General features: G+C 62.4%; 3 protein-coding genes across 14 annotated transcripts in view; 2 read left to right on the top strand and 1 right to left on the bottom strand.

Annotated features, from left to right (window-relative positions):
• The window catches only part of SPEG (striated muscle enriched protein kinase), a 30,794-nt gene extending 20,124 nt beyond the window's left edge, over nucleotides 1–10,670 (top strand). For 8 of the 9 annotated variants that reach the window (XM_015869132.3, XM_085553056.1, XM_085553054.1 and 5 more), the window contains 25 exons: nucleotides 65–188; nucleotides 264–436; nucleotides 1,106–1,218; nucleotides 1,417–1,585; nucleotides 1,675–1,768; nucleotides 1,918–2,118; nucleotides 2,240–2,300; nucleotides 2,437–2,514; nucleotides 2,624–2,796; nucleotides 2,879–2,905; nucleotides 3,072–3,224; nucleotides 3,341–3,383; nucleotides 3,478–3,546; nucleotides 3,660–5,829; nucleotides 5,927–6,073; nucleotides 6,149–6,265; nucleotides 6,352–6,519; nucleotides 6,830–6,952; nucleotides 7,104–7,268; nucleotides 7,439–8,051; nucleotides 8,138–8,377; nucleotides 8,448–8,671; nucleotides 8,957–9,032; nucleotides 9,231–9,380; nucleotides 9,517–10,670. In XM_015869132.3, coding sequence (XP_015724618.1) covers nucleotides 65–188; nucleotides 264–436; nucleotides 1,106–1,218; nucleotides 1,417–1,585; nucleotides 1,675–1,768; nucleotides 1,918–2,118; nucleotides 2,240–2,300; nucleotides 2,437–2,514; nucleotides 2,624–2,796; nucleotides 2,879–2,905; nucleotides 3,072–3,224; nucleotides 3,341–3,383; nucleotides 3,478–3,546; nucleotides 3,660–5,829; nucleotides 5,927–6,073; nucleotides 6,149–6,265; nucleotides 6,352–6,519; nucleotides 6,830–6,952; nucleotides 7,104–7,268; nucleotides 7,439–8,051; nucleotides 8,138–8,377; nucleotides 8,448–8,671; nucleotides 8,957–9,032; nucleotides 9,231–9,380; nucleotides 9,517–9,724 — 5,879 coding nt within the window. In that variant the 3' untranslated portion in view covers nucleotides 9,725–10,670. The remainder of the gene's footprint in view (nucleotides 1–64; nucleotides 189–263; nucleotides 437–1,105; nucleotides 1,219–1,416; nucleotides 1,586–1,674; nucleotides 1,769–1,917; nucleotides 2,119–2,239; nucleotides 2,301–2,436; nucleotides 2,515–2,623; nucleotides 2,797–2,878; nucleotides 2,906–3,071; nucleotides 3,225–3,340; nucleotides 3,384–3,477; nucleotides 3,547–3,659; nucleotides 5,830–5,926; nucleotides 6,074–6,148; nucleotides 6,266–6,351; nucleotides 6,520–6,829; nucleotides 6,953–7,103; nucleotides 7,269–7,438; nucleotides 8,052–8,137; nucleotides 8,378–8,447; nucleotides 8,672–8,956; nucleotides 9,033–9,230; nucleotides 9,381–9,516) is intronic. The other variant, XM_085553055.1, reaches the window with a different exon arrangement.
• Nucleotides 10,671–10,845: 175 nt separating this feature from the next.
• Nucleotides 10,846–15,200, top strand: GMPPA (GDP-mannose pyrophosphorylase A). 3 transcript variants are annotated; one of them, XM_015869197.2, is made up of 13 exons: nucleotides 10,846–10,929; nucleotides 11,001–11,098; nucleotides 11,173–11,276; nucleotides 11,608–11,800; nucleotides 11,933–11,992; nucleotides 12,070–12,200; nucleotides 12,342–12,356; nucleotides 12,870–13,004; nucleotides 13,185–13,282; nucleotides 13,411–13,457; nucleotides 13,528–13,620; nucleotides 13,701–13,869; nucleotides 13,957–15,200. In XM_015869197.2, exons 1-13 carry the CDS (start codon nucleotides 10,887–10,889, stop codon nucleotides 14,055–14,057), a joined length of 1,287 nt encoding a protein of 428 aa, XP_015724683.1. In that variant the 5' UTR covers nucleotides 10,846–10,886; the 3' UTR covers nucleotides 14,058–15,200. The 3 variants fall into 3 exon arrangements, with proteins under 3 accessions (XP_015724683.1, XP_015724684.1, XP_085409234.1); XM_015869198.2 differs by lacking the exon at nucleotides 12,342–12,356; XM_085553108.1 differs by lacking the exons at nucleotides 12,342–12,356; nucleotides 12,870–13,004.
• A 623-nt stretch (nucleotides 15,201–15,823) lies between these two features.
• LOC107317009 (rac GTPase-activating protein 1-like) lies at nucleotides 15,824–19,929 on the bottom strand. 2 transcript variants are annotated; one of them, XR_014948239.1, is made up of 16 exons: nucleotides 19,444–19,907; nucleotides 19,150–19,352; nucleotides 18,949–19,073; nucleotides 18,799–18,877; nucleotides 18,640–18,693; nucleotides 18,181–18,258; nucleotides 17,980–18,100; nucleotides 17,568–17,728; nucleotides 17,303–17,468; nucleotides 17,125–17,220; nucleotides 16,866–17,058; nucleotides 16,697–16,802; nucleotides 16,478–16,610; nucleotides 16,297–16,399; nucleotides 16,108–16,225; nucleotides 15,824–16,036 (listed from the first exon to the last, which is right to left on the bottom strand). XR_014948239.1 is itself a non-coding variant. In XM_015869196.3 (16 exons), exons 1-16 carry the CDS (start codon nucleotides 19,526–19,528, stop codon nucleotides 15,988–15,990), a joined length of 1,866 nt encoding a protein of 621 aa, XP_015724682.1. In that variant the 5' UTR covers nucleotides 19,529–19,929; the 3' UTR covers nucleotides 15,824–15,987. The 2 variants fall into 2 exon arrangements, 1 of the variants encoding a protein (XP_015724682.1); XM_015869196.3 differs by having other exon boundaries at nucleotides 17,307–17,468; nucleotides 19,444–19,929.
• Nucleotides 19,930–20,208: the final 279 nt, after the last annotated feature.

The following is a 20,208-nucleotide window of genomic DNA, read 5'->3' as shown; positions in this document are numbered from 1 at the left end:
GGGTGGCTGCAAGCCCAGGGCTGTGTATGTGACCTGGGAGGTGTGGTGACAAAATGTGTGGCAGGTCCCTATCTGGATGAGGCTCCAGTCATCCTGGACAAGCCTGATGTAGTGTACGTGGTGGAGGGCCAACCAGCCTCCATCACCATCACCATCAACCACGTGGAGGCCACCGTCACCTGGAAGAGGTAGGACGCGCTCTAGGTGTTCCTCAGGGCATACACCCAATGGTGACATGCAGAGCTGATGGTGTGTGCCCGCAGGGGCGGGCAGGTGCTGGGGGAGCAGGAGGGCACGTGCGAGGTGACGATGCCGGATGATGACCAGCACTGCCTGCGGCTGCTGCGCGTGGGTCGGGGGGCTGCAGGGCCGCTGGCCTGCGAGGTGAGCAACCGCCACGGCACTGCCCGCTGCACCCTCCGCCTCCACCTCGCAGGTAGGTGCCCCCGTGCCGGGGGGCTGTGCCCCTCTGCTGTGGGGGTGGCATCCTCCCACAGGGTAGCACTGCCTTCAGGGTGCGCCATGGCTGCGTGCCATAGCGGGCACTGCCCCATTGCATGGCAATGCTCATCCATGATCTGTACTCACATGCTGTGGGGATACTGTCCTACCGGGTGGCGGTGCCTCATGGGGCTGAAAGCTATGCATGCATGTCTGGTGTCTTATCTGATTTGAATAGAGGCATCCCGCATGCCCCATGATCATGTGCATGGGGTGGCACTGTGCCATGGGTGACGCTACCCCGATGGGTGGCACTGTGCCATGGCCCTTGGTGCCCCTTGGCCACGTGCTATTAATAGCACTGCTGCATGGTGCCCCTTATCCGTGTATGACACACACTGCTCCATAGCCAAGAGCCATGAGGGAAGCTCCACAATAACCCACACCAGTGTCATGGCTAGCGCTGCCCCTCAGCACCTCACATCCATCTATAAAAGGGAGATGCAGCCCCACTCTGTCCCACGCACGTCCACGTCCTTTGAGTGGCACTGCCTCATGGTGCCCCGTTCTCAGTGTGTTCGTGTGTTATGGCCCCATGGCGCCCTGTTCTGACTGTGTTGGTGTGGCATTGCCCTGTGGTGTCCCATGCCCCATCTCTTGGCAGAGGCACCGCGCTTTGAGTCCATCATGGAGGACATTGATGCCCAGGAAGGGGAGACACCCCGCTTTGCCGTGGTGGTGGAGGGCAAACCGCTGCCGGACATCATGTGGTACAAGGTGGGATGGGACCCCAGTACCTTGCCCTGACCCACAGCCCAACAGACCCACAGCTGCTGCTCCCCTCCCTGTTTCGGGCTCCTTGTGCTGGGGCTTTGGGTTTGTGCTCTCCCCAGATGACACAGCGTGCTGCAGGTGCTGGGGGTGGGAGCTGGTGGGGGGGTGGCATGGGTCTCCTGACATCTGCTAAACCCCCAGGATGGGGAACTTCTGGAGGAGAGCAGCCACCTGAGCTTTGTTTATGAGGACAACGAGTGCTCCCTGGTGGTGCTGGGTGCTGCTGAGCCCGACAGTGGGGTGTACACCTGCACGGCCAGAAACCTGGCGGGAGAGGTCTCCTGCAAGGCTGAGCTGGTGGTGCACGCAGGTACAGCCAGCCAGGTCCCCTTGGCCCTGCATTGCAAGGCCTGCCCCCTGCCCCTTGCTCAACCCTAACAACACCTCTCCTTCCTCCAGCCCAGCCTGCAGCCGATGCCACCATGGAGGAAGATGCGCTGCACAAGGCACGACGCCTGACTGACTACTATGATGTACACGAGGAGATCGGGAGGTACGGGGCCAGGAGATCCTCTGAGGACAGTCGTCATCCTCCAGTGATGGTCCTGGGGCATCTCCCTACGGGTACAAGTGCCTACCCCAGCTTCTCAGCAATGGGGAGGTCTTCCCTCCCCACCCCCTCATCCCACTGGCACATTGCAGGGGGGCTTTCTCCTACCTGCGGAGAGTGACAGAGAAGAGCAGCCGCCTGGACTTTGCTGCCAAGTTCGTCCCTGGCAGGACCAAGGCCAAGCAGTCAGCACGCCGGGAGCTGCACATCCTCTCACAGCTTGACCATGAGCGCATCGTCTTCTTTCACGACGCCTTTGAGAAGAAGAATGCAGTCATCATGGTGATGGAGCTGTATCCTCCAGGGGCGTGGTGTGGGGGCCAGGGGGGGGCTGGAAGGCCGAGTGAGTGCAGGGGAGCAAGGTGGGAGGAGGGCACGGGCACAGCGCTCCCTGTGATCCTTGACTATTCCCAGCTGTGCTGAGGATGAGCTGCTGGACAGGATGGCGAGGAAGCCCTCAGTGTGCGAGTCTGAGGTGGGTGAAGTGGGCAGGGAGATGATGGCTGGGATACCAGATGATGCTCATTGTTTTGTGCCAAAAGGAGGTGGCATCCGCCAACCTCATCGGGCCCACTGCTGCCTGGTGCCACCCCACCTCTGCTCCCTTGCAGGTCCGCTCCTACATGCGGCAGATCCTGGAAGGGATCTGCTACCTTCACCAGCACCAAGTCCTGCACCTGGACATCAAAGTGAGTGTTCCCTGGGTCCCTGCAGAGGGAACAGCCCCTGTGCCTTGCTGTGCCTCTCCCCAGTGGGAGCCTCCTGCCAAGCTCCCTCCTGCCCTGCACTCTCCTGTAGCCAGAAAACCTCCTGATGGCAGATTCAAGCAGTGAGCAGGTCCGGATCTGCGACTTCGGCAACGCGCAGGAGCTGACGCCTGATGAGCCGCAGTACTGCAAGTACGGCACCCCCGAGTTTGTGGGGCCCGAGATCGTCAACCAGAGCCCCGTCTCCAGTGTGACCGATGTCTGGTAAGGGCAGCCGGGTAGACCTGGCATCCCCACTGTGCTGAGGGACTGGTGCTGTGTGGTGACCCTGCTCTCCTCTCCACAGGCCTGTGGGGGTCATCGCCTACCTGTGGTAAGTGCCCCAGAGTGTCCCCACAGAAGGGACCCCCATTCCGTTCCCTTTCTGTGCTCCTCACCTCCTCTCTGGCTGCTCCTGCCATGGCACTGGGGCAGCCCTCAGTCCCCAGGACATGCCAAGCTGTTTCCCGCATCCCAGTGACAGTGTTCCCTTCTCACAGCCTCACTGGGATTTCCCCCTTTGTGGGTGAGAACGACAAGACGACGCTGATGAACATCCGCAACTACAACGTGGCTTTTGAGGAAAGGATGTTCCAGGGGCTCACTCGGGAGGCCAAGGGCTTCGTCATCAAAGTGCTGGTCAATGACAGGCTGTGAGTGCTGTGGAGCCCATCCCCTCCTGGGGCACGGCCATGGGCCCCATGGGGGTGGAGAAGCTGGGTGAGGAGCTGGCAGGATGCATATCTCACCTGGCTCTGCTGCTTCACAGGAGACCCAATGCGGAGCAGACTCTGGAGCACCCCTGGTTCAAGGTGAGTCCCAGCACAGAGCAGCACCTGGGGGCTGTAGTGTTGCTCAGGGCTTGCTGTAGGGTCTAAGTGACTTGGCTGTCCCCTCTCCCTGCAGACACTGGCAAAGGGGAAGGTCATCAGCACCGACCACCTGAAGCTCTTCCTCTCCCGTCGGAAATGGCAGGTGGGGTTAGGAGCTGAGGTGGGAAGAGGGCAATTTGTACCAGCCTGGCTGATGCCACGCATGGTGCTGTGCTGCCTGCCTGAGCCTGACCCAGTCCTGTCCGTGGGCTGCAGCGCTCACAGATCAGCTACAAGTGCAACATGGTGCTGCGGCCGATCCCAGAGCTGCTGGAGGACACCTCCAACCACCTCTCCATCGCTGTGCCTCGACACCTCAAGGAGTCTCCAGCCCTCTCGTCCTCCTCAGACTCGGATGACCTGGACGAACTGCCCTTCATCCCCATGCCGCACCAGGTGGAGTTCTCTGGCTCCCGCATGTCCCTCAATGAGATCCCCACGGATGACGAGATGCCAGGGCCAGCTGAGGGCCTGCGGCAGGAGGTGGCTGTGCCAGGGGACGGCTCCGCCATGGAGTGGCAGAGCGAGGCCACAGGAAAGGCTGTAGTAGCCCTGGGGAAGAGGCCGAGGGCCCCAGGGCCGCGGCGGCAGTGTGCAGAAGTGGAGGCACCCAGCTCCTCCGATGAGGAGGCCCCCGAGGCCCAGAAGCGGCTCGAGTATCCCCGCAAAGCCATGAGGAAGGGCTCCAGCCTGGAGTCCCCGGAGAGCACCCGGCGGGGTGAGCTGAAGCGGGGCAGCTCGGCTGACAGTGCCCTGCTGAGCCGGCCCCCAGGCCTTGAAGAGGGGGCTGAGGTGGGCCGGGAGCCTCGACGTGCCCTGGCCAAGGCAGCCTCCATGGAGCTGCCGCGGCGTCGGGGAGTCGAGGACGAGCATGCCCAGCGCCTGGAGCTGATGCGGCAGCGCCTGCTGCGGGGCAGCACCACCGATGGCAAGGTCAGTGGCCTGCGGGGTCCGCTCCTGGAGACGCTAGGGGTCGGCCCCAGCAAGAAGGGGCAGTGGCCGCCCCGCATGGAGCAGCTGGCACCCTCAGTGCCACGGCTGGTGCGGGCAGCGTCCAGCGAGGCCGCCTCTCCCCACCTGATGCCCCCTGAGCGCGTTCTGCAGAAGAGCAGCTCCTTCAGCCATGGTGATGCTGAGCCTGTTGTCCGGCACCGCCGCTCCGGTGCACCCCTGGAGATCCCAATGGCCCACACTGAGGCTCAGAGGCTCAAGGAGTTCCCATCACTCTCAGCACTCACCGAGGCACGGCCCCAGGTGCCGGAGGCCATTGTACCACAGCCCCCTGTGGCCAAGGCTGCCCAGGAGAGGAAGCCCAGCCCAGAGGAGCGGGTCCAGCCTCAGGCCCGAGCCAGCACTGTGGGGAAGAAGCCAATGGAGGAGAAGGTGCCCACCAAGGCTGAAGCCACTAGAGCCACAGGGACGCCTGGGGTAGGGGCTGCCAGGCCCAGAACAGCCACCCCGCAGCAGCCTTTGGCCCCTGGGGCTCGCACCACTAAGTCCTCCTACGCGGAGGTGATGCAGGCGATGGGAGCCACGTGGCAGGGGGAGCCGGCCACCAAGGAAGCACCCCAGCCCGCTGCCCCTGCTGAGCCCCCTGCACCGGCACCAGCACCAGAGGAGAAGAAGGAAGCACAGCCCACCGGCTCATCCAGCTCCCTGCTCATCCAGGACATTGACTCCGAGGAGGTCTTCGAGGCCAAATTCAAGCGGAGCCGCGAGTCATCCCTCAGCCGTGGGCTGAAGCTCCTGACTCGCTCCCGCTCTGAGGACCGGCACTTGGCCAGCCCGTCGGCCCGCGACGACGGCATTTACCGGCCCACACCGGCCGGCGTGCCCCTGGAGCTGCGCCGGAGCCAGCCCGCCGGCTTGGAGAAGTCCAAGTCAGTGCAGGACCTGCACGAGGTGGAGAAGGACAGCGGCTTCCTCCGCAGGATGTCTGTGCTCCTCAAGCGCACTCCACCCCCCGAGAGGAGGAAGAGCAAAGGGGAGGAAGGTGGCGGTGACACTCCGACCCGCGGGCGCCGCTTCTCCTGGAGCCTGGGCTTGGGCAGCTCCAAGGAGCGCAGGGACTCGGAGAGCCTCAAGTCGGAGCCGGGGGGTGGCGGGGAGTCGCCGGTAGTAGCGGTGCGGCGGAAGATCAGCGCCACTATGGAGCGGGTGTCCTCGCGGCTCCGCAGCCTGTCGGACGAGCGGCCCGAGGACGAGGGGCCGGGGGAGCTGGGTCAGCAGCGGCCGTCCCTGCTGCGCCGCTCCATCTCGGAGGGGGACAGCCTGAGACGGGTGGGCGTCGTGGCGCAGGACCAGGTGGGACCACCGCCGGCACCGGCACCGTCCTCCGAGTCCCTGCGCTCGGAGGGCAGCACCCGCTCCACCGCCTCTGCCAAAGGTGAGCAGGGAGCTGGGAGCACCCTGGGGCCGAGCTGCCTCCCCGGTAAGTCCCCAGGAATCGGTCCTAGCCACCCTCACTCCCCAATTCCCCGCAGGTGAGGGACAGAAGCGATCGCGCTGGGAGCGCTGGGGGCTCTCCCGAACGAAGAAGGAGAAGATGTCCTCACAGCCCAGCATCCCCTCCAGCCTGCTGCGGGAGGATGGCTCTGCAGCTGGGCGGCAGCATGCACCCAGCGAGTCAGGTAGGCACGAGCGGGATATAGGGCACATGGGTCATCGCCTGGCACCCTGTCCTCACCATGCCCTCTGCTCTCCAGATTTCCCCCCTATTTTTCACATCAAGCTGAAGGACCAGGTGCTCCTGGAGGGTGATGCTCTGACCCTTTGCTGCCTGCCCGCCGGCTGCCCAACCCCCAGAATTGTCTGGATGAAAGGTGGGGCTGCTGATGCCAGGACGGCCCAAGTGGGTGGGTGCCCAGGGAGCAGCTGTAGCATTGCTTTCCTCTGCTCCCCTTTGCAGATAAGCGGTCACTGCAGCCGGACAATGTGCTGAACATCATCTCTTGCAAGGACGGCCGCCAGATGCTCACCATCTCCAAGGTCTCCAGGAAGGATGCGGGGCTATATGAGTGTGCAGCCGCCAACACCCTGGGCACAGCCATCAGCTCCTGCACACTGGCTGTGGCACGTAAGGACACGGGGGTGGGGGGATCTCAGGGGACAGAGGTGCTGCCCCACAGGGATAGAACACATGCCAGCTGCTGGGGGATTGTTTGTTTGGGCTGCTCGAGGCTGGCTCTGGCAGGAGGGATGCATGCTCAGGCACTGCTGCTAACACGGTGAGACAGCCACAGGGCTGGGGACTGGATCCTTGCTCTGCCCATCCCTACTTGGAGCTTTCAAGGGGGACAGGCTGCTGCAGTTCCCTGTGTGTCCAAGCCCACACACCCTGCTGCTGGCCAGGTACCCAGCCTGCCTACTTCTGTGTCCCCCGTCAGGGCTCCCTGGGCGGCCAGGCACCCCAGAGATCGCTCAGAAGTACAAGAACACGGTGCTGGTGCTGTGGAAGCCCGCAGAGAGCAAAGCCCCCTGCACCTACACGCTGGAGCACAGGCTAGAGGGTACGTGGCCAGTGAAACGTGGCCACCCCCACTCTGCTTGCGAGCACCCTCAGCTGGGCTACAACCCTCACCCTTGCATGGATGGGTGCTGGGGGCCTGGGAAAGTGGGACAGGGTGCAGCCTGAACCTCACCATGCCTCCATGCCGGCAGGGGAACACGAGTGGAAGTTGGTCAGCACGGGTATCACTGACTGCTACTTCAACGTGACAGAGCTGCCCCCTGGCAGCGCTGCCAAGTTCCGAGTGGCCTGTGTCAATAAGGCTGGGCAGGGGCCTTACAGCACCGTATCAGGCAAAGTGCACCTGGAAGGAACAGGTAAGCCAGCCATTCCCATGGGGCAGTGCCCATAGTGTTGAATGAGGCTGCAGCAGCAGGGTGCTTTGCAGGCTCTTCCTCCAGGGCATTAGACAGTGGGATGCTGCTTGCACCCTGCTCCTGGATACATACACCCCAACTCAGCTCATGGCTCTCCTCCCTCCCTGCAGACTCCCGTGCTGCTCCAGCCAAGAACACTGCTGTCCCCGTCCCCGACAAGGCGGCTTCCAGCCGGTCAACCCAGACACCCCAGGCACAGTTGGAGCCCCCGGCCCCAGCGCTGCCCCCAACCACACCGCCCCGCAAGCACAAGGCAGTGCTGCAGAAGCCTGAGCAGCCACTGCAGCCAGGTGTCCCTGAGGGGGCACAGCCAGACCCCAAGCTCCCACCCAACATCACTGTCTGTGAGCCCCCAGAGCTGGTGTTCACTGCCCCTCAGACTGCTGCCATGCCCCACACAGGCACCACTGCTGCTCCCACGGACACATCTGCTCCCACCTCGCCCACACGGGTGTCCCCCCAACCTCGGGCACCCTCTCCATCCAAACCTTCCCCTGCCCCCTCGGCATCCACCGCCCCCAACACTGCACCCACCAGGAAGATGCCCCCCTACATGGTCACGTCCTTCGTCTCTATGCCGCCCACCTCGTCCCCTGCCCAGGAGGTGCCTGCCTCAACCCCGTCTTCCAAGGAGCCCTCGCGTGACAGCAGGGCTCCAGATGGCACAGCACTGCGGCAGGGTGTCCCACAGAAGCCATACACCTTCCTGGATGAGAAAGCGAGGTGAGGAAGTGAGGGATGGGGTGCTGCCCCTGGATGCCCCTGGAGCATCCTGCTCAGGGGGCTGAGCATCATCACCCTGTGCTCAGGGGCCGCTTTGGGGTAATTCGGCTGTGCAAGGAGAACGCCACAGGAAAGCTCTTCATGGCCAAGATTGTGCCCTATGAGGCAGAGAGGAAGCAGAGTGTGCTGCAGGAGTACGAGATCCTGAAGGCGCTGCACCACGAGCGGATCATGGCCCTACACGAGGCGTACATCACCCCTCGCTACTTGGTGCTCATCTGTGAGAACTGTGCCGGCAAGGAAATCCTCTACAGCATCGTGGACAGGTCCAGGGGGTGGGGGTGGTGGGGTTTGGGGGACAAGTGTGGGGACCCTGCTCATGTCTCCTATCCCCAGGTTTCGCTACTCAGAGGACGACGTGGTGAGCTACGTCCTGCAGCTGCTGCAGGGCCTCGAGTACCTGCATGGCCGCCGTATTGTGCACCTTGACATCAAGCCTGACAATGTTGTGGTCTCGGGCACAAACGCTCTCAAGATCATTGATTTTGGCAGTGCCCAGACCTACAACCCCCTGGTGCTGCGGCAGCTGGGGCGACGTGTGGGCACACTGGAGTACATGTGTGAGTGGGGCATGCTGTGCCCATGCACAGGGCCTGGGGAAGCTGAGTAGTGGTTGGGATGCTGGGGGTATCTGGAGGGGACTGTTGGGCTCAGTGGGTGCATTTGGGTGTCTGTGGGGCATTTGGGGTACATGATGCTGGGTTGTGTTAGGGTGCTAGCAAGGGATGCTGGAGGAAGAAGAGGTGGGGTGTTGGTGGTGCTGTCTTGGCTGTGGGTGTTCAGGGTGCTGTGGGTACTGGGCTTGGCTGCTGTGCATATGACAGAGCTTCTCACTGTGTCTGCAGCACCAGAAGTGGTGAAAGGCGACCCGGTGGGCTCCGCTGCGGATGTTTGGGGTGTTGGTGTCCTCACCTACATCATGTAAGAGAAAGGGGTTTGGGGGTGAGCATCTGAGATGGAGCAATCCCCACGCAGGGCCGCCAGGCTGGATTGGGGGTGGGGGTTGCTGTAGCCCTACAGACTGTTTCCAGCTGGATGTTTGTCCCACACGGGGATGTGGGTGGGTGCTCGGTGCCCTCTCACCACTGTGCCCAGCCCGTGCCACTTCCTCCCTCTCAGGCTGAGCGGACGGTCGCCATTCTTTGAACTGGACCCCATTGAGACAGAGAACCGCATCCTGGCAGGGCGCTTTGATGCCTTCAAGCTGTACCCCAACGTCTCGCAGAGCGCCGCCCTCTTCATCCGCAAGGTCCTCACCGTCCACCCCTGGTGAGTGACTCCTAAACCCCATCCCTGCTTGGGAAGACCCAGGGGGACCCCTAGGGGGTCTCGGAGGGAAGTGCTGGTGTTTAGCTTGGGGATGGTGTGGAAGTGGTGGGTGGTCTCTGACACTGAGCCTCTATAGGAGCCGCCCCACCGTGAAGGACTGCTTCGCCAACACCTGGCTCCAGGACGCCTACCTGATGAAGCTGCGCCGCCAGACTCTCACCTTCACCACCAACCGCCTCAAGGAGTTCCTGGTGGAGCATCAGCGGCGCCGCGGTGAGGCTGTCACCAAGCACAAGGTCTTACTCCGCTCCTACCAGGGCGGCCAGCCACCGGGGCCGCAGTAACCGTGAGGGGTGAGGAGCCAGAGGAACATTCCAGGGGCCGCGGGACAGGGCGGCCGAGGAGCCGGGATGAGCCCACGGACCCCACCTGCCAGGGATGGCGGCAGGGCAGCACAGGGAGAGAGACGAGCGGAGTCTTTCAGTGCAGTCAAAGGAGAGCTAATGGAAAATGGGGCCCCAGCCGGGGTCAGGCGGAGATGCTGGGATGGATGGAGAATGTGGCAGAGGGTTGGGGGAAGAATGCGATGGGGACGGGACGGGGGTGGAGATGGGGGTGTGGAAGATCTGCCAGCATGCCGGCCAGCCTGGGCCACGCGGTCAGTGGGGGACTGGCCCCAAAACGTGGCTGCCCCTGCAGCACCCAGCCCAGCCACGTGCCTTACCCGCAGCCCGTGGCTCCCACTGTCATGACACTGGGGGGGGATGACATGACATGACTGGGGATGCCCACGGTCAGCGTGCTTTGCACGGGAGTGCTGAACACAGAGGCTGCTCCGCTGTGCTGCGCAGAGGGGCCGGCAGCACGGCTCTGCTCCTGCTCCATAGGGCTGCAGCCCGGGCCCCACACCGGTGCCTTCCCCGGGCTACGCACGCTCTGCAGCTGCTCAGGCCCACGCTGCTCGTGCTCCTGGGGGCACCCCGAGCAGGAAGAGCCGCTTGTAGCCACCAGGACCCAGATCGCTCCCCGCGGCCCCCGCCATCCCACGTGCAACCCATGTGCCTTGCCGACCCACACGCTCCACGCACAGCACGCCCCCGCACACACGCGCGGACCCCATCGCCTCCCCTGGGCAGCACGGGGCAACTGCAGCGACTGGACTTATGGACCGCGGGGAGAAGCGCCGCCCCTGCTCCGTGCCCCCACCTCCCTGCCAGGCCCCAGAGCGGCTGCTGTCCCTGCGGGCTGAAGCAGCACCGTGCAGAGCAGCAATAAAAGCCCTGAGCAGCCCGAGCGTGTCTGTGCGCCTCTATGGGAGGGGGCTGCGTGGGGAGGGTGGGACAGCGTGGGGGGGGGTTCAGCTCAAGGTTCAACTCAATAGCGGCAGCGATACAGCGCCCCCTGGCGGCCGGCGGGCGCAGCGCAGCGGGGCGGTGCTGGCGGTGACGCTGCGGCGGAGCGTGCTGATGTGTCCCGGAAGCGTTGGTGCGGCCCGGCCGTGCCGTCATGGCGCTCAAGGCCGTGATCCTCATCGGGGGCCCGCAGAAGGGTAAGTACGTGGCCGGGTCCATAGGGGCGCTCAGCCCGTTCCCGGCCCCGCCGACCCGCTGTGCCCCGCAGGCACCCGCTTCCGACCGCTGTCGTTCGAGGTGCCCAAGCCGCTGTTCCCCGTGGCCGGTGTGCCCATGGTGCAGCATCACATCGAGGCGTGCGCCAAGGTACGAGGGGACCGGACCGAACCGAACCGGGTCGGGTGCCGTGCGGGAGCTGCAATCCCAATGCGTCCCCACAGGTGCCCGGCCTGAAGGAGATCCTGCTGATGGGCTTCTACCAGCCCCACGAGGCGCTCAGCCGCTTCCTGGCGGCGGCACAGCAGGAATTCAGGATCCCCATCAGGTGGGTGCGATGCCGGGTTCCCCCCGTGGCCCTGCCTTCCCCTCTCACCTGTCCCTAAGCACACCTATCCCTAAGCACACCTATCCCTAAGCACACCTATCCCTAAGCACACCTATCCCTGAGCACACCTATCCCTAAGCACAGCTATCCCTAAGCACAGCTATCCCTGAGCACACCTATCCCTGAGCACAGCTATCCCTAAGCACAGCTATCCCTGAGCACAGCTATCCCTGAGCACAGCTATCCCTAAGCACAGCTATCCCTAAGCACACCTATCCCTAAGCACACCTATCCCTAAGCACAGCTATCCCTAAGCCCTCCCTCCTTACAGGTACCTCCAGGAGTACGCGGCCCTGGGCACGGGTGGGGGCATCTACCACTTCCGTGACCAGATCCTGGCGGGTGGTGCCGACACCTTCTTCGTCCTCAATGCGGACGTGTGCTCCGAGTTCCCCTTGCAGGAGATGCTGGACTTCAGGCAGCGGCATGGGAACAAGGACAGCTTTGTCATCCTGGGCACCACGGTGCGTGGCGGGGATGGGGAGCAGCGCAGCCGTGGCACGGGCTGGGCAGAAGCTGTAGGATGAGGCTCAGGCTGTGAGCTCTGCTCGCACCCACCTGCTGCTCCCCATGCACTGATACACCCCGCTCTGCAGGCCAACAGGACGCAGGCTCTGAATTACGGCTGCATCGTGGCCAATGCGGACACGCAAGAGGTAGAGGAAGGGGCAGAAAGAACGGTTAACGTGGTGCTGAGGCTCTGCCCTGGCCCTCACATCTCTTCTTCACTCAGGTCCAGCACTACGTCGAGAAGCCCAGCACGTTTGTCAGTGAGATCATCAACTGTGGCATCTATCTGTTCACGTCAGCCATCTTCCAGCACATCGGCGAGGTCTTCCAAAGGAACCAGCAGGAGCTAGCGCTGTGAGAGCCCCTTTCTGCCCTGTGTCCCTCCCACCCCGCCCCACTGCTTCCCAGGCCTGCAGCAGCACACTCATCCTCCATTCTTTCTTGATCTTCTTTCCTCCTTTGCCATCACTCACTTGTTTCCTGGTCCTGCACCAGCTGCCCTTACCTTGGGTAAGTCAGTCCTTCTGTGTCTGCGATGGCTGCTCTCTGCTGGATTGTGCCTAGCGGTAACGCATGCTTTTCTCCCTGCTGCAGCCCTGCAAGGCTGTCCTATGCATCTCTTCCTGACGCCCTTTCCCTTCCTCTCCTCCCATCCCATTCTCATACAGCTCTGGACAAGGGGCTGAGCAAGCTTTTCAACTGGGAGCACTCATGCTTCCCCTTCCAGCTCTCTGCATGAGCAGCCTGTCACCTCTGCTACCACCCAGCATCAGTCCAGCTGTGCAGGGCTCTGGGCTAGGGGACAAGATCTTCCACACCTACACCAGCCTGGGTTGGGTGGAGCTCTTGCACCATCCACTTCTGGCACAGAACTTATTACAGCTGGCAGAGTAACTGTAGGCTTGGCAGGGCTGGCTGTGTCTCTGGAGAGGAGTTCACATTTAGGAAGGAGCCCCCAGATTGGAAGAGGGTCTGCCAGGGTCCCCTGCTGGGGCAGGGATCTAAGAGACCTCTTGCTTGCAGAGAGGAGAGCTCCAATGGCTGGCAGCGTGCTGAAGTGATCCGGCTGGAGCAGGATGTGTTTACAGCCCTGGCTGGGAGCGGTAAACTCTACGTCTACAAAACTGATGGCTTCTGGAGCCAGATCAAATCAGCTGGGTAAGGGCTGTGGCTGGTGCAGCAGGAGCTTTGAGTAAGTTGTGCCAGACGTGGGAGAGGCAGATGCCCAGACAGAGCCTGGTGGGTGGGGGGGTGGGATGGCAGGTACTGAATTCAGACTCTCCTCTGTCCTGGAGGCACCAGAGAGGCAATAACAATCTTCTGCTTTTCCTCCTCCAGCTCTGCTATCTATGCCAGCCGCCTCTACCTGAACCAGTACAGCCAAAGCCACCCAGAGAGGCTGGCTCAAAACAAGCCTGGAGGCCCCATCATCCGAGGTACCCCACTGACATCCCCCAGAGCCCTGGGAGCTGCTCCATGCAGCCAGGAGCCACAGGCAGATCTATGCTCAGAATCAGGTGCTCATCTGAGCTGTTTTCCATGACATAGCTGCCTTGTGTTGCAGGGAATGTGTACATCCATCCTACAGCCTCTGTGGACAGCACAGCAGTGGTGAGTGCAGGGAGACTGGGGGGTTGAGGACACCACTGTCCCCAACCTTATCACAATCTCATCTTCACAGCTAGGCCCCAATGTCTCCATTGGGGAAGGAGTGACAGTGGGAGCTGGTGTGCGCATACGTGAGTCTATCATCCTGCATGGGGCCTCACTGCATGTAAGTAGGGCTTGCCCTTGGACAGGGGTAGTCTCCTCTTCAGCCCCCGGCTGCACCTCTCATCCACCACTGTACTCCAGGACCACACCTGCGTCCTCAATACCATCGTGGGCTGGGACAGCACCATTGGGCGCTGGGCCCGTGTTGAAGGGACACCCAGTGACCCCAACCCCAATGATCCCTATGCCAAAATCGACAGCGAGACACTCTTCCGTGACGGCCGTCTCACACCTTCCATCACAATCCTGGGTAAGTTCGTCCCAGCCCTACACTGGGTCCTGCAATGTGAGCCAGGGTCCTCTCCCTCTTTTTAAAGGCCTCACGCACTCCCTACAGGCTGCAGTGTCACCATCCCTGCTGAGGTTGTTATTCTCAATTCCATCGTCCTTCCTCACAAGGAGCTGAGCCGCAGCTACAAGAACCAGATCATCCTGTGAGACAGCTGCTCGCTGGGGTGGGATGGCCTCTGCCAGCCCCCAGATAGGGCTTCACCTCCTGGGGGGTTCCCAGCACCCCAGAGGGCCAGGTGCAGGAGCCTTGCAAGTGCCTGAAGCCAGCTCCAGATAGACATTAAAGCTGGTGAGCTGTCAGCCTCACATGCTGCTTCTCTTGCAGCCCAGGGGTTTGGGTGAAGCTTTGAGACTACACAGGGCCCTCACTCCAGCTGCTGGCTGAGCAGAGCACTTGCTCCCTGCAGCATTTTGGGTCCTGAGCTCTGGGTGCTGCCATACCAAAGGGCACTGCCATCATGGCCCTTGCCCTGGAAAACTCAGTACCCCTGCCCCAGCTCCAGCTCCTCATAAGGTGTTGGCTCATCCTAGGGGAGCTTTGACTTTGCCTGTTCTGCCCGGACACCCCACCCAGCGTGAACCTGGTGGGAGGATTCAATAATGTGATTGCAACAACCTGGGCTGGGTTTCTGCCTACCATGGGGCAACGCCAGCAGAATCAGGCTGGCCTAACAGCACTGAATGGGACAGCTGGCCCTGGAGGTAGCTGTGAAAGTACCCACTCCCACAGGAGCACCTTCACACAAGGGCTCAGTGTGAGGCAAAGCCGTGTTCTCATCAGGCTGTAACCTGCACAGGTTGCATCAGGGCCCTGGCTCCCTGCCTTCCTGAGGGCCAACATGGGGGGCCTCACTGCACGCCTGCCCTTGCACCAGTGATGGCTACAAGGCACAAGAGAGATCATCTCACTTGTGTGCAGGGGGCAGAGAGATCTACTGCCTTGCTGCGGCTTGTAAAACCTGTTTTTATTGAAGGCAGCTCATTGCTGATCCTGGCACGCAGCAGAAAGCGGTGCTGCCCTTTATCCACTTATCTCCCTGCCTTCCCTCCATGTCATGCAGCTCTGTGCTAAAGCCCCGCGTGCTGCCGAGGGCACATCACGCCTCACTTCCCACCAGGCACTGCATTAGGGATTCTCCATCCATCCCGTACCACCCCAGCTGGATGGATTTGCAGCAAATCCTTGCTCCCAGCCTTGTGCATTCCTTTGCCAGTTCTGCTGCGGTCCTGGGTGGGGATTAGCTGTTCCCTGACTTTAAGCACATTAAACTCTTTCAGTTTTGCCTCTGCCTTGGATGTGCTAATTTCCTTGCCCTCTGGTGAACACCCCTGCATTGAGGGGGAGCTGAGCCAAAGTACTTGCTCACTTTGGAAGTTTTTCCTGTGTTCCATATTTGCCCTGGGTTTTAGTATGGACAAAGGTTTCTCAGCTGCCCTGTTGTGCAAGGATCCTTTTCCCCTAAGTTCTCCTTTACTGCTTGTTCCTTGTGCTACATTATAGGGGGCAGATGGGGGGAAAAAAAACAAGCCCTGCCTGGGCCATTGCCCATCTACCTGTTCTGCTGCGAGTAGAGCCTTGCACACCTTTGCTGCACGCTGCAGCTCTGCTGGAGGGGAGGAAGGAGTTAAAAGGGGCCAGGAAGGTGGGAAGTCCTGGGGCTGTCCTGCCCCTAGCAGCTGCTCTGATTACTGGGGCCCCTCAGTAGAGGGGCTGCAGGGGGCCCTGCCTTTCCCTCCCTGCCTACCCAGCCCAGGAGTGATGGCGGCTGCCTTACCCCTGCAGAAACAGAATGCTGAGGACCACTGTGTCCAGTGCTTTCAGCACAGCTCTTGCCCACTGAGTCCCCAGCCCCACACAATCCTGCCCACAAGCCCTGGAGCAATCCTGCTGTAATACCACTTATACCCAAGGCCAGTTTTGCTGCAAACATTTAATATAAACCAACCACCAGTATGGGGCATAATCTTTGTACTAACCCAAAGCTACAGGGAAGCTGAGCACCACAGGCCCACGCCATCTTCCTCTTTCTCTTCCCCCTCATTACTTGGGTGCCAGCTCCACCCCAGGGAGCCATGGCTACACTAGAGGGGGGAAGAACCGCACCTTCCCAGGGGCTGCCCTCTGCCTGCGGGGAAACACAGGAGATGAGTCAGGGTGCAAGGTGGGCCCCCCCAGCCTCCCTCCAGCAGCACTCACTGTGACTGGGCGGCTGTGCCCACGCAGCTCCGCAGGGCATCAGGCAGGCAGCACGTCCTGGTGGGGCTCAGCTGCCCTGCAAGTAGCTCTGGGATGGAAATGGGGCGAAACAGTGGCTCTGCAGGACACAGGGTGGGTCAGGGGGTCACACCCCAGCTCTGCTATGGTGTGAGAGTCCCACACACTCACCACATTTGCTGCTTGGTTCTGGTGTTGTCCCTGGTTTCTCTTGTTCTGACCCCACAAAGCCCCTCCAAAAGTCAGATGGCAGCGCCAGGAGCCGAGCCACCACCTGCACAGAGGGAAGAATGGAGGCTGGAGGAGGGGATGGTAGCACTGTGGCAGCACCTGCAGCCTGAGTCCTGCTCACCTTGCACTGCCGTGGTGCGTCCTCCAGGATGGTGAGTGGCGCGGGGTTGGCGGAGCTGTGCCCCACCAGAGTGGGGCCAAAGACACGGGACAGGTTGAGGACGTCCATCTTGCAGTGAGGGCTGCGTGACACCCTGCGAGGGGACAGGGTGGGCACAGGGCTTGGCTGTAGGGCACCCACCTCTATGTGGGCGATGGGCTGGAGCCCCACAGCCCTTACCTGAGCAGGTGCAGCATGAGGAAGGCCAGCGTGTCCCTGTTGGCGGCAGGCAGCTTGCCCACCAGGTGCTGCAGGGCCGTGCTGCAGGCAGCCTCATCGGGGATGTCTGTGGAGGCAGCGGGTGTTATGGCAGCAGAGCAGCCCCCGCCCCATCCAACCCCCCACTCACCAGCAGCCTGCAGGAAGGCTGCGTGCAGACTGAAGGTGACCAGCGGCTCCTTGAGGCCCCGCAGGAAGTCCTTGAGCACACCGCACACCACGTGGATGTCAGACACGCCGCTCGGGCTCTCCCCGCCGTGCAGCATCCGTCGCTTCCACTCTCGCACCAGCGGCTCTGCTCCCGGCACCCGGTACAGCCCGGCCTGTGGAGGTTGAGCAGCTCAGCCTGCGGGGAGCACGGCCTCACCCCATATCACCACATCCCCTACCTCGGCCAGGCCTCGCGTCTCCACCTCAGTCACACACTGCACCACCAGCGCAGGGACCAGCGGGGCGGTCTGGGGGGCAAAGTCAGCCAGCACACCCTGAAGGGAGCAACAAGAAGGGAGGTCAGCACTGAGCCCACTCAGCACCCAAACCATGGTGTCCAGGGACATGGCCACCCACTCGCCTCTCGGGGCCAGGGCTGTGGACGAGGCTGAGCAGTGCAGGGCCTGGGGCAGCGCTCCCGGCACTTGGGGTGCAGCAGCAGTTGGCACTGGCGGCACCTGAGCGCAGCCCTTCCAAAGCGCAGGCGGGAGCCACAGGCACCACAGGGCTCCATGCGGATGACCTGGGGAGGGGAGATGGGGTGAGGGCCCAGCACTGCTTTGGCCATGCTGGCTCCCCTTACCATAGGGCCCAATGAAAGGAGCGGGTGCTCGGCACGCACCATTTTGGAGGAGAAGTGGTGCTGGGGGGATGGGAGGCAAGGTGGAGGGGAGCGAGGGGGACACGGCGCTGGCTGCACCACAGAGCCACCCTCAGCCTGGCTCTCCTGTGCTAAAGCACGGCTGTCCTGGTTCTTGTTGGTGCTCTGTGCTGTAGTCAGCTCTGCAGAGAGAAGCAGTACAGTATCCCAAAGTCAAGGGATGCAGGAGGGTCCCTGCTTCCTGGGAACCCATCAGCCCCCCAGTGGAGATGGAGGCACACAACACACCCAGAGGACCTCAGTGCCACACAAGCATCCCCTACCTGATCTCCTCCCCTGCAATGGAAGCACTCCAGTTCCAGTCTCACTTTCCCCACACAAGCAGCCCGCCTGCACCCAAGGCCTGCCACCCCCTACTACCCCCCACCATGACCTGCATGCGTGGAGCTGCGACGTCCCTGGCGTGAGCAGCGGCGTGGCAACAGCACAGGAGGTGATGGGCTGCGGGCACAATCCAGGACCTCAGCAGGACGTGGTGCAAAGGGGATGCTCTCCTGTGAGGTGGGGGCAGTGAGGAGGTGCCTGGCTGCAGCCACGCTCAGCCCACTGCCCAGCCCTGAGGGTCTCCACTCACAGTGCTGGAGGGTGCCACAGAAGAACGGTGCCGTTTCGCCACAACCGCAGGGCCAACCTGAGGGGCCAGTGACAGGCGCTGGGAACAGAACAGAAGGATTGATGAAAAGGAGAGGGAACCTCTCTCTGACTGCCCATCAAACACCCCAATGCAGTGGTTTCAGCCCTGAAAAAGGTGGCTGTCTCCAAACCCCACAGCAGCCACAGAAGGATCCTGGCATCAGGAGCCCAAGCCAGGGCTGCAATGCAGAGCAGCACACGGGATGCCCACACGTGGGGATGAATTATTGAGGAGCCCGGCCGGGCCACAGCACAGCGTAATGGAGTTTCTATTGATTGCAGAGGTTTGCTGAGAGACGGCGCTCCCAGCCCAGCAGCAATACATTAACCCCCTGCTGGGTTTCTCACAGCCCTCTGTGCAGGGATGGCAGATACCATGCCCAGCATCCCTCCTCCATACCTGTCTCTCCTGGGCCTTGCGCTTCAGAGCCCGCACCACCGTCATGTCAACATCCTAAAGGCAGAAGAGGTTCTTGGCTCAGCCAGGCCAACAGCACCCCAGCACCCAATTGCCCACTGACATGGGCAGTCCCTGAGGCTCCCCCAGGTCACTCCTCACCACATCATCCTCAGTGTGGTCATAGCTGATGTCTGAGTGAGACAGGAGGGACTGGCACGACTCATCCACCACAGGTGACCTGCAGAAAGAGCACAGTGTCAGCATGGCTGTGGGACCCCAATCCTGCCCAGTGCCCCCAGCCCCGCTCACCTCCTGCCTGCTGCCAGGATTGACCTCTGACACCATCCAGCCAGGGCACGGAGAATGGAGCACTGCTCCCCACTGCCCCATGGCTCCTGCAGCAGCAGCTCAAAGACCAGCTGCACCCTGCGGTCCTGCGACCCAAACAAGGTGGCATGAGGCAAGCACTCCCAGCACCCCTGGTGAGTGCCAGCTGCCAGCCCAGCAGACCTGCTTCTCCAGCTCAGCCTCTGCACGGAGCCGCTTCTTCATCTCCACCTCCACCTGTTTGCGGGCGTGTTTCAGCTTCACCTCCAGCGCCTCCCGCTCGGCCTCAGAACGTGCCAGCTGCTCCCGTGCATGCTGCCCCTCTTTCTCCACCTGGCAGCACTGCTGGCGCATGGCCTCAAAGCTGTGCACAACGCGGATGAAGTCTGCAGGTAAGGGCAGTGGGCGTCGAACCGAGCTGGAGGCCGCTCGCAGCGTCCCCCACGAGCTCCACGCGATGATGCCCCACACACCCACCTTCCACCAGCCGGCCGTCCTGCTCCAGCAGCTGCTGTGCGCACTGCAGTTGGGCCAGCAGCCGATCGTAGTGCTGCCGCAGCATCGTGTCCCCATGGGCGGACAGACGGGACGGACACAGGGGACTCACCGCACACCTCCGACCCTCCCCCTCTACCTCCGCCGCCGCAACCGCGCTCCGTCCTCCGGCCCCGGGACAAAGCAGGCTCTAGGGGGTGAGGGGTCCTCCCTATGTAGGCCGGGGGCCGGGGTGGAGCCCTGTCCGGCCCCGCCTCCCGCAGCCCCGACGGCTCCCGGTGTGGGGTCCGGGGCTCACACGGCTTCGGGGCTCCCGGCGGGGCTGTGTCCTGCAGATGGAGCCACCTTCCTGCCGCAAAGCCCGGCTGCCCGTGCACGCTGGGATGCTCTACACCCCCAGGACCCCCGCACTGCGCACCCTCCCTGACAAAGCCCCCAGTCCCACTGGCCCTGAGCTCTCGCGGGGGCTTTGAGTGGGTTGGTGGGGCCCCCGGCGAATGGCAGCCACCCCTCCTTGATGCCTGTCCCGACCTGCTGTGGATGCCTGGAATAGCAGTGGGGCTGGCAGCAGGGCTGGGCGTGCAGGGGGGCCCCGCACACACGCACACACATGCACACACTGGCTGGGTCTTACCTGCCCTCACACCTCCCCAGCTACGTCTTTGCACCCCTAGCACCCCAGTGCCTCCTGGCACTGAAAAGGGAGGGAGGTGGGGGACAGGGCAGGTAGCACAGGATGACTTAGAG

Source organism: Coturnix japonica, chromosome 7 (assembly GCF_054131305.1).
Source record: "Coturnix japonica strain WE chromosome 7, WE-NBRP24, whole genome shotgun sequence".
Classification (NCBI taxonomy): Eukaryota; Metazoa; Chordata; class Aves; order Galliformes; family Phasianidae; genus Coturnix; species Coturnix japonica.
Note: the sequence above shows the minus strand (reverse complement) of the source record. Positions and strands in the feature narration are given on the sequence as shown.

Coding starts and splice junctions, on each gene's coding strand:
- GMPPA (XM_015869197.2), top strand. CDS start 10,887: ATGGCGCTCAAGGCCGTGATCCTCATCGGGGGCCCGCAGAAGG. Junction 11,099..11,172: donor ACATCGAGGCGTGCGCCAAG/GTACGAGGGGAC, acceptor GCGTCCCCACAG/GTGCCCGGCCTGAAGGAGAT. Junction 13,283..13,410: donor TGGAGGCCCCATCATCCGAG/GTACCCCACTGA, acceptor CTTGTGTTGCAG/GGAATGTGTACATCCATCCT.
- LOC107317009 (XM_015869196.3), bottom strand. CDS start 19,528: ATGCTGCGGCAGCACTACGATCGGCTGCTGGCCCAACTGCAGTGCGCA. Junction 17,469..17,567: donor ACCACTTCTCCTCCAAAATG/GTGCGTGCCGAG, acceptor TCCCCTCCCCAG/GTCATCCGCATGGAGCCCTG. Junction 16,611..16,696: donor CTCATGCTGCACCTGCTCAG/GTAAGGGCTGTG, acceptor GTCCCCTCGCAG/GGTGTCACGCAGCCCTCACT.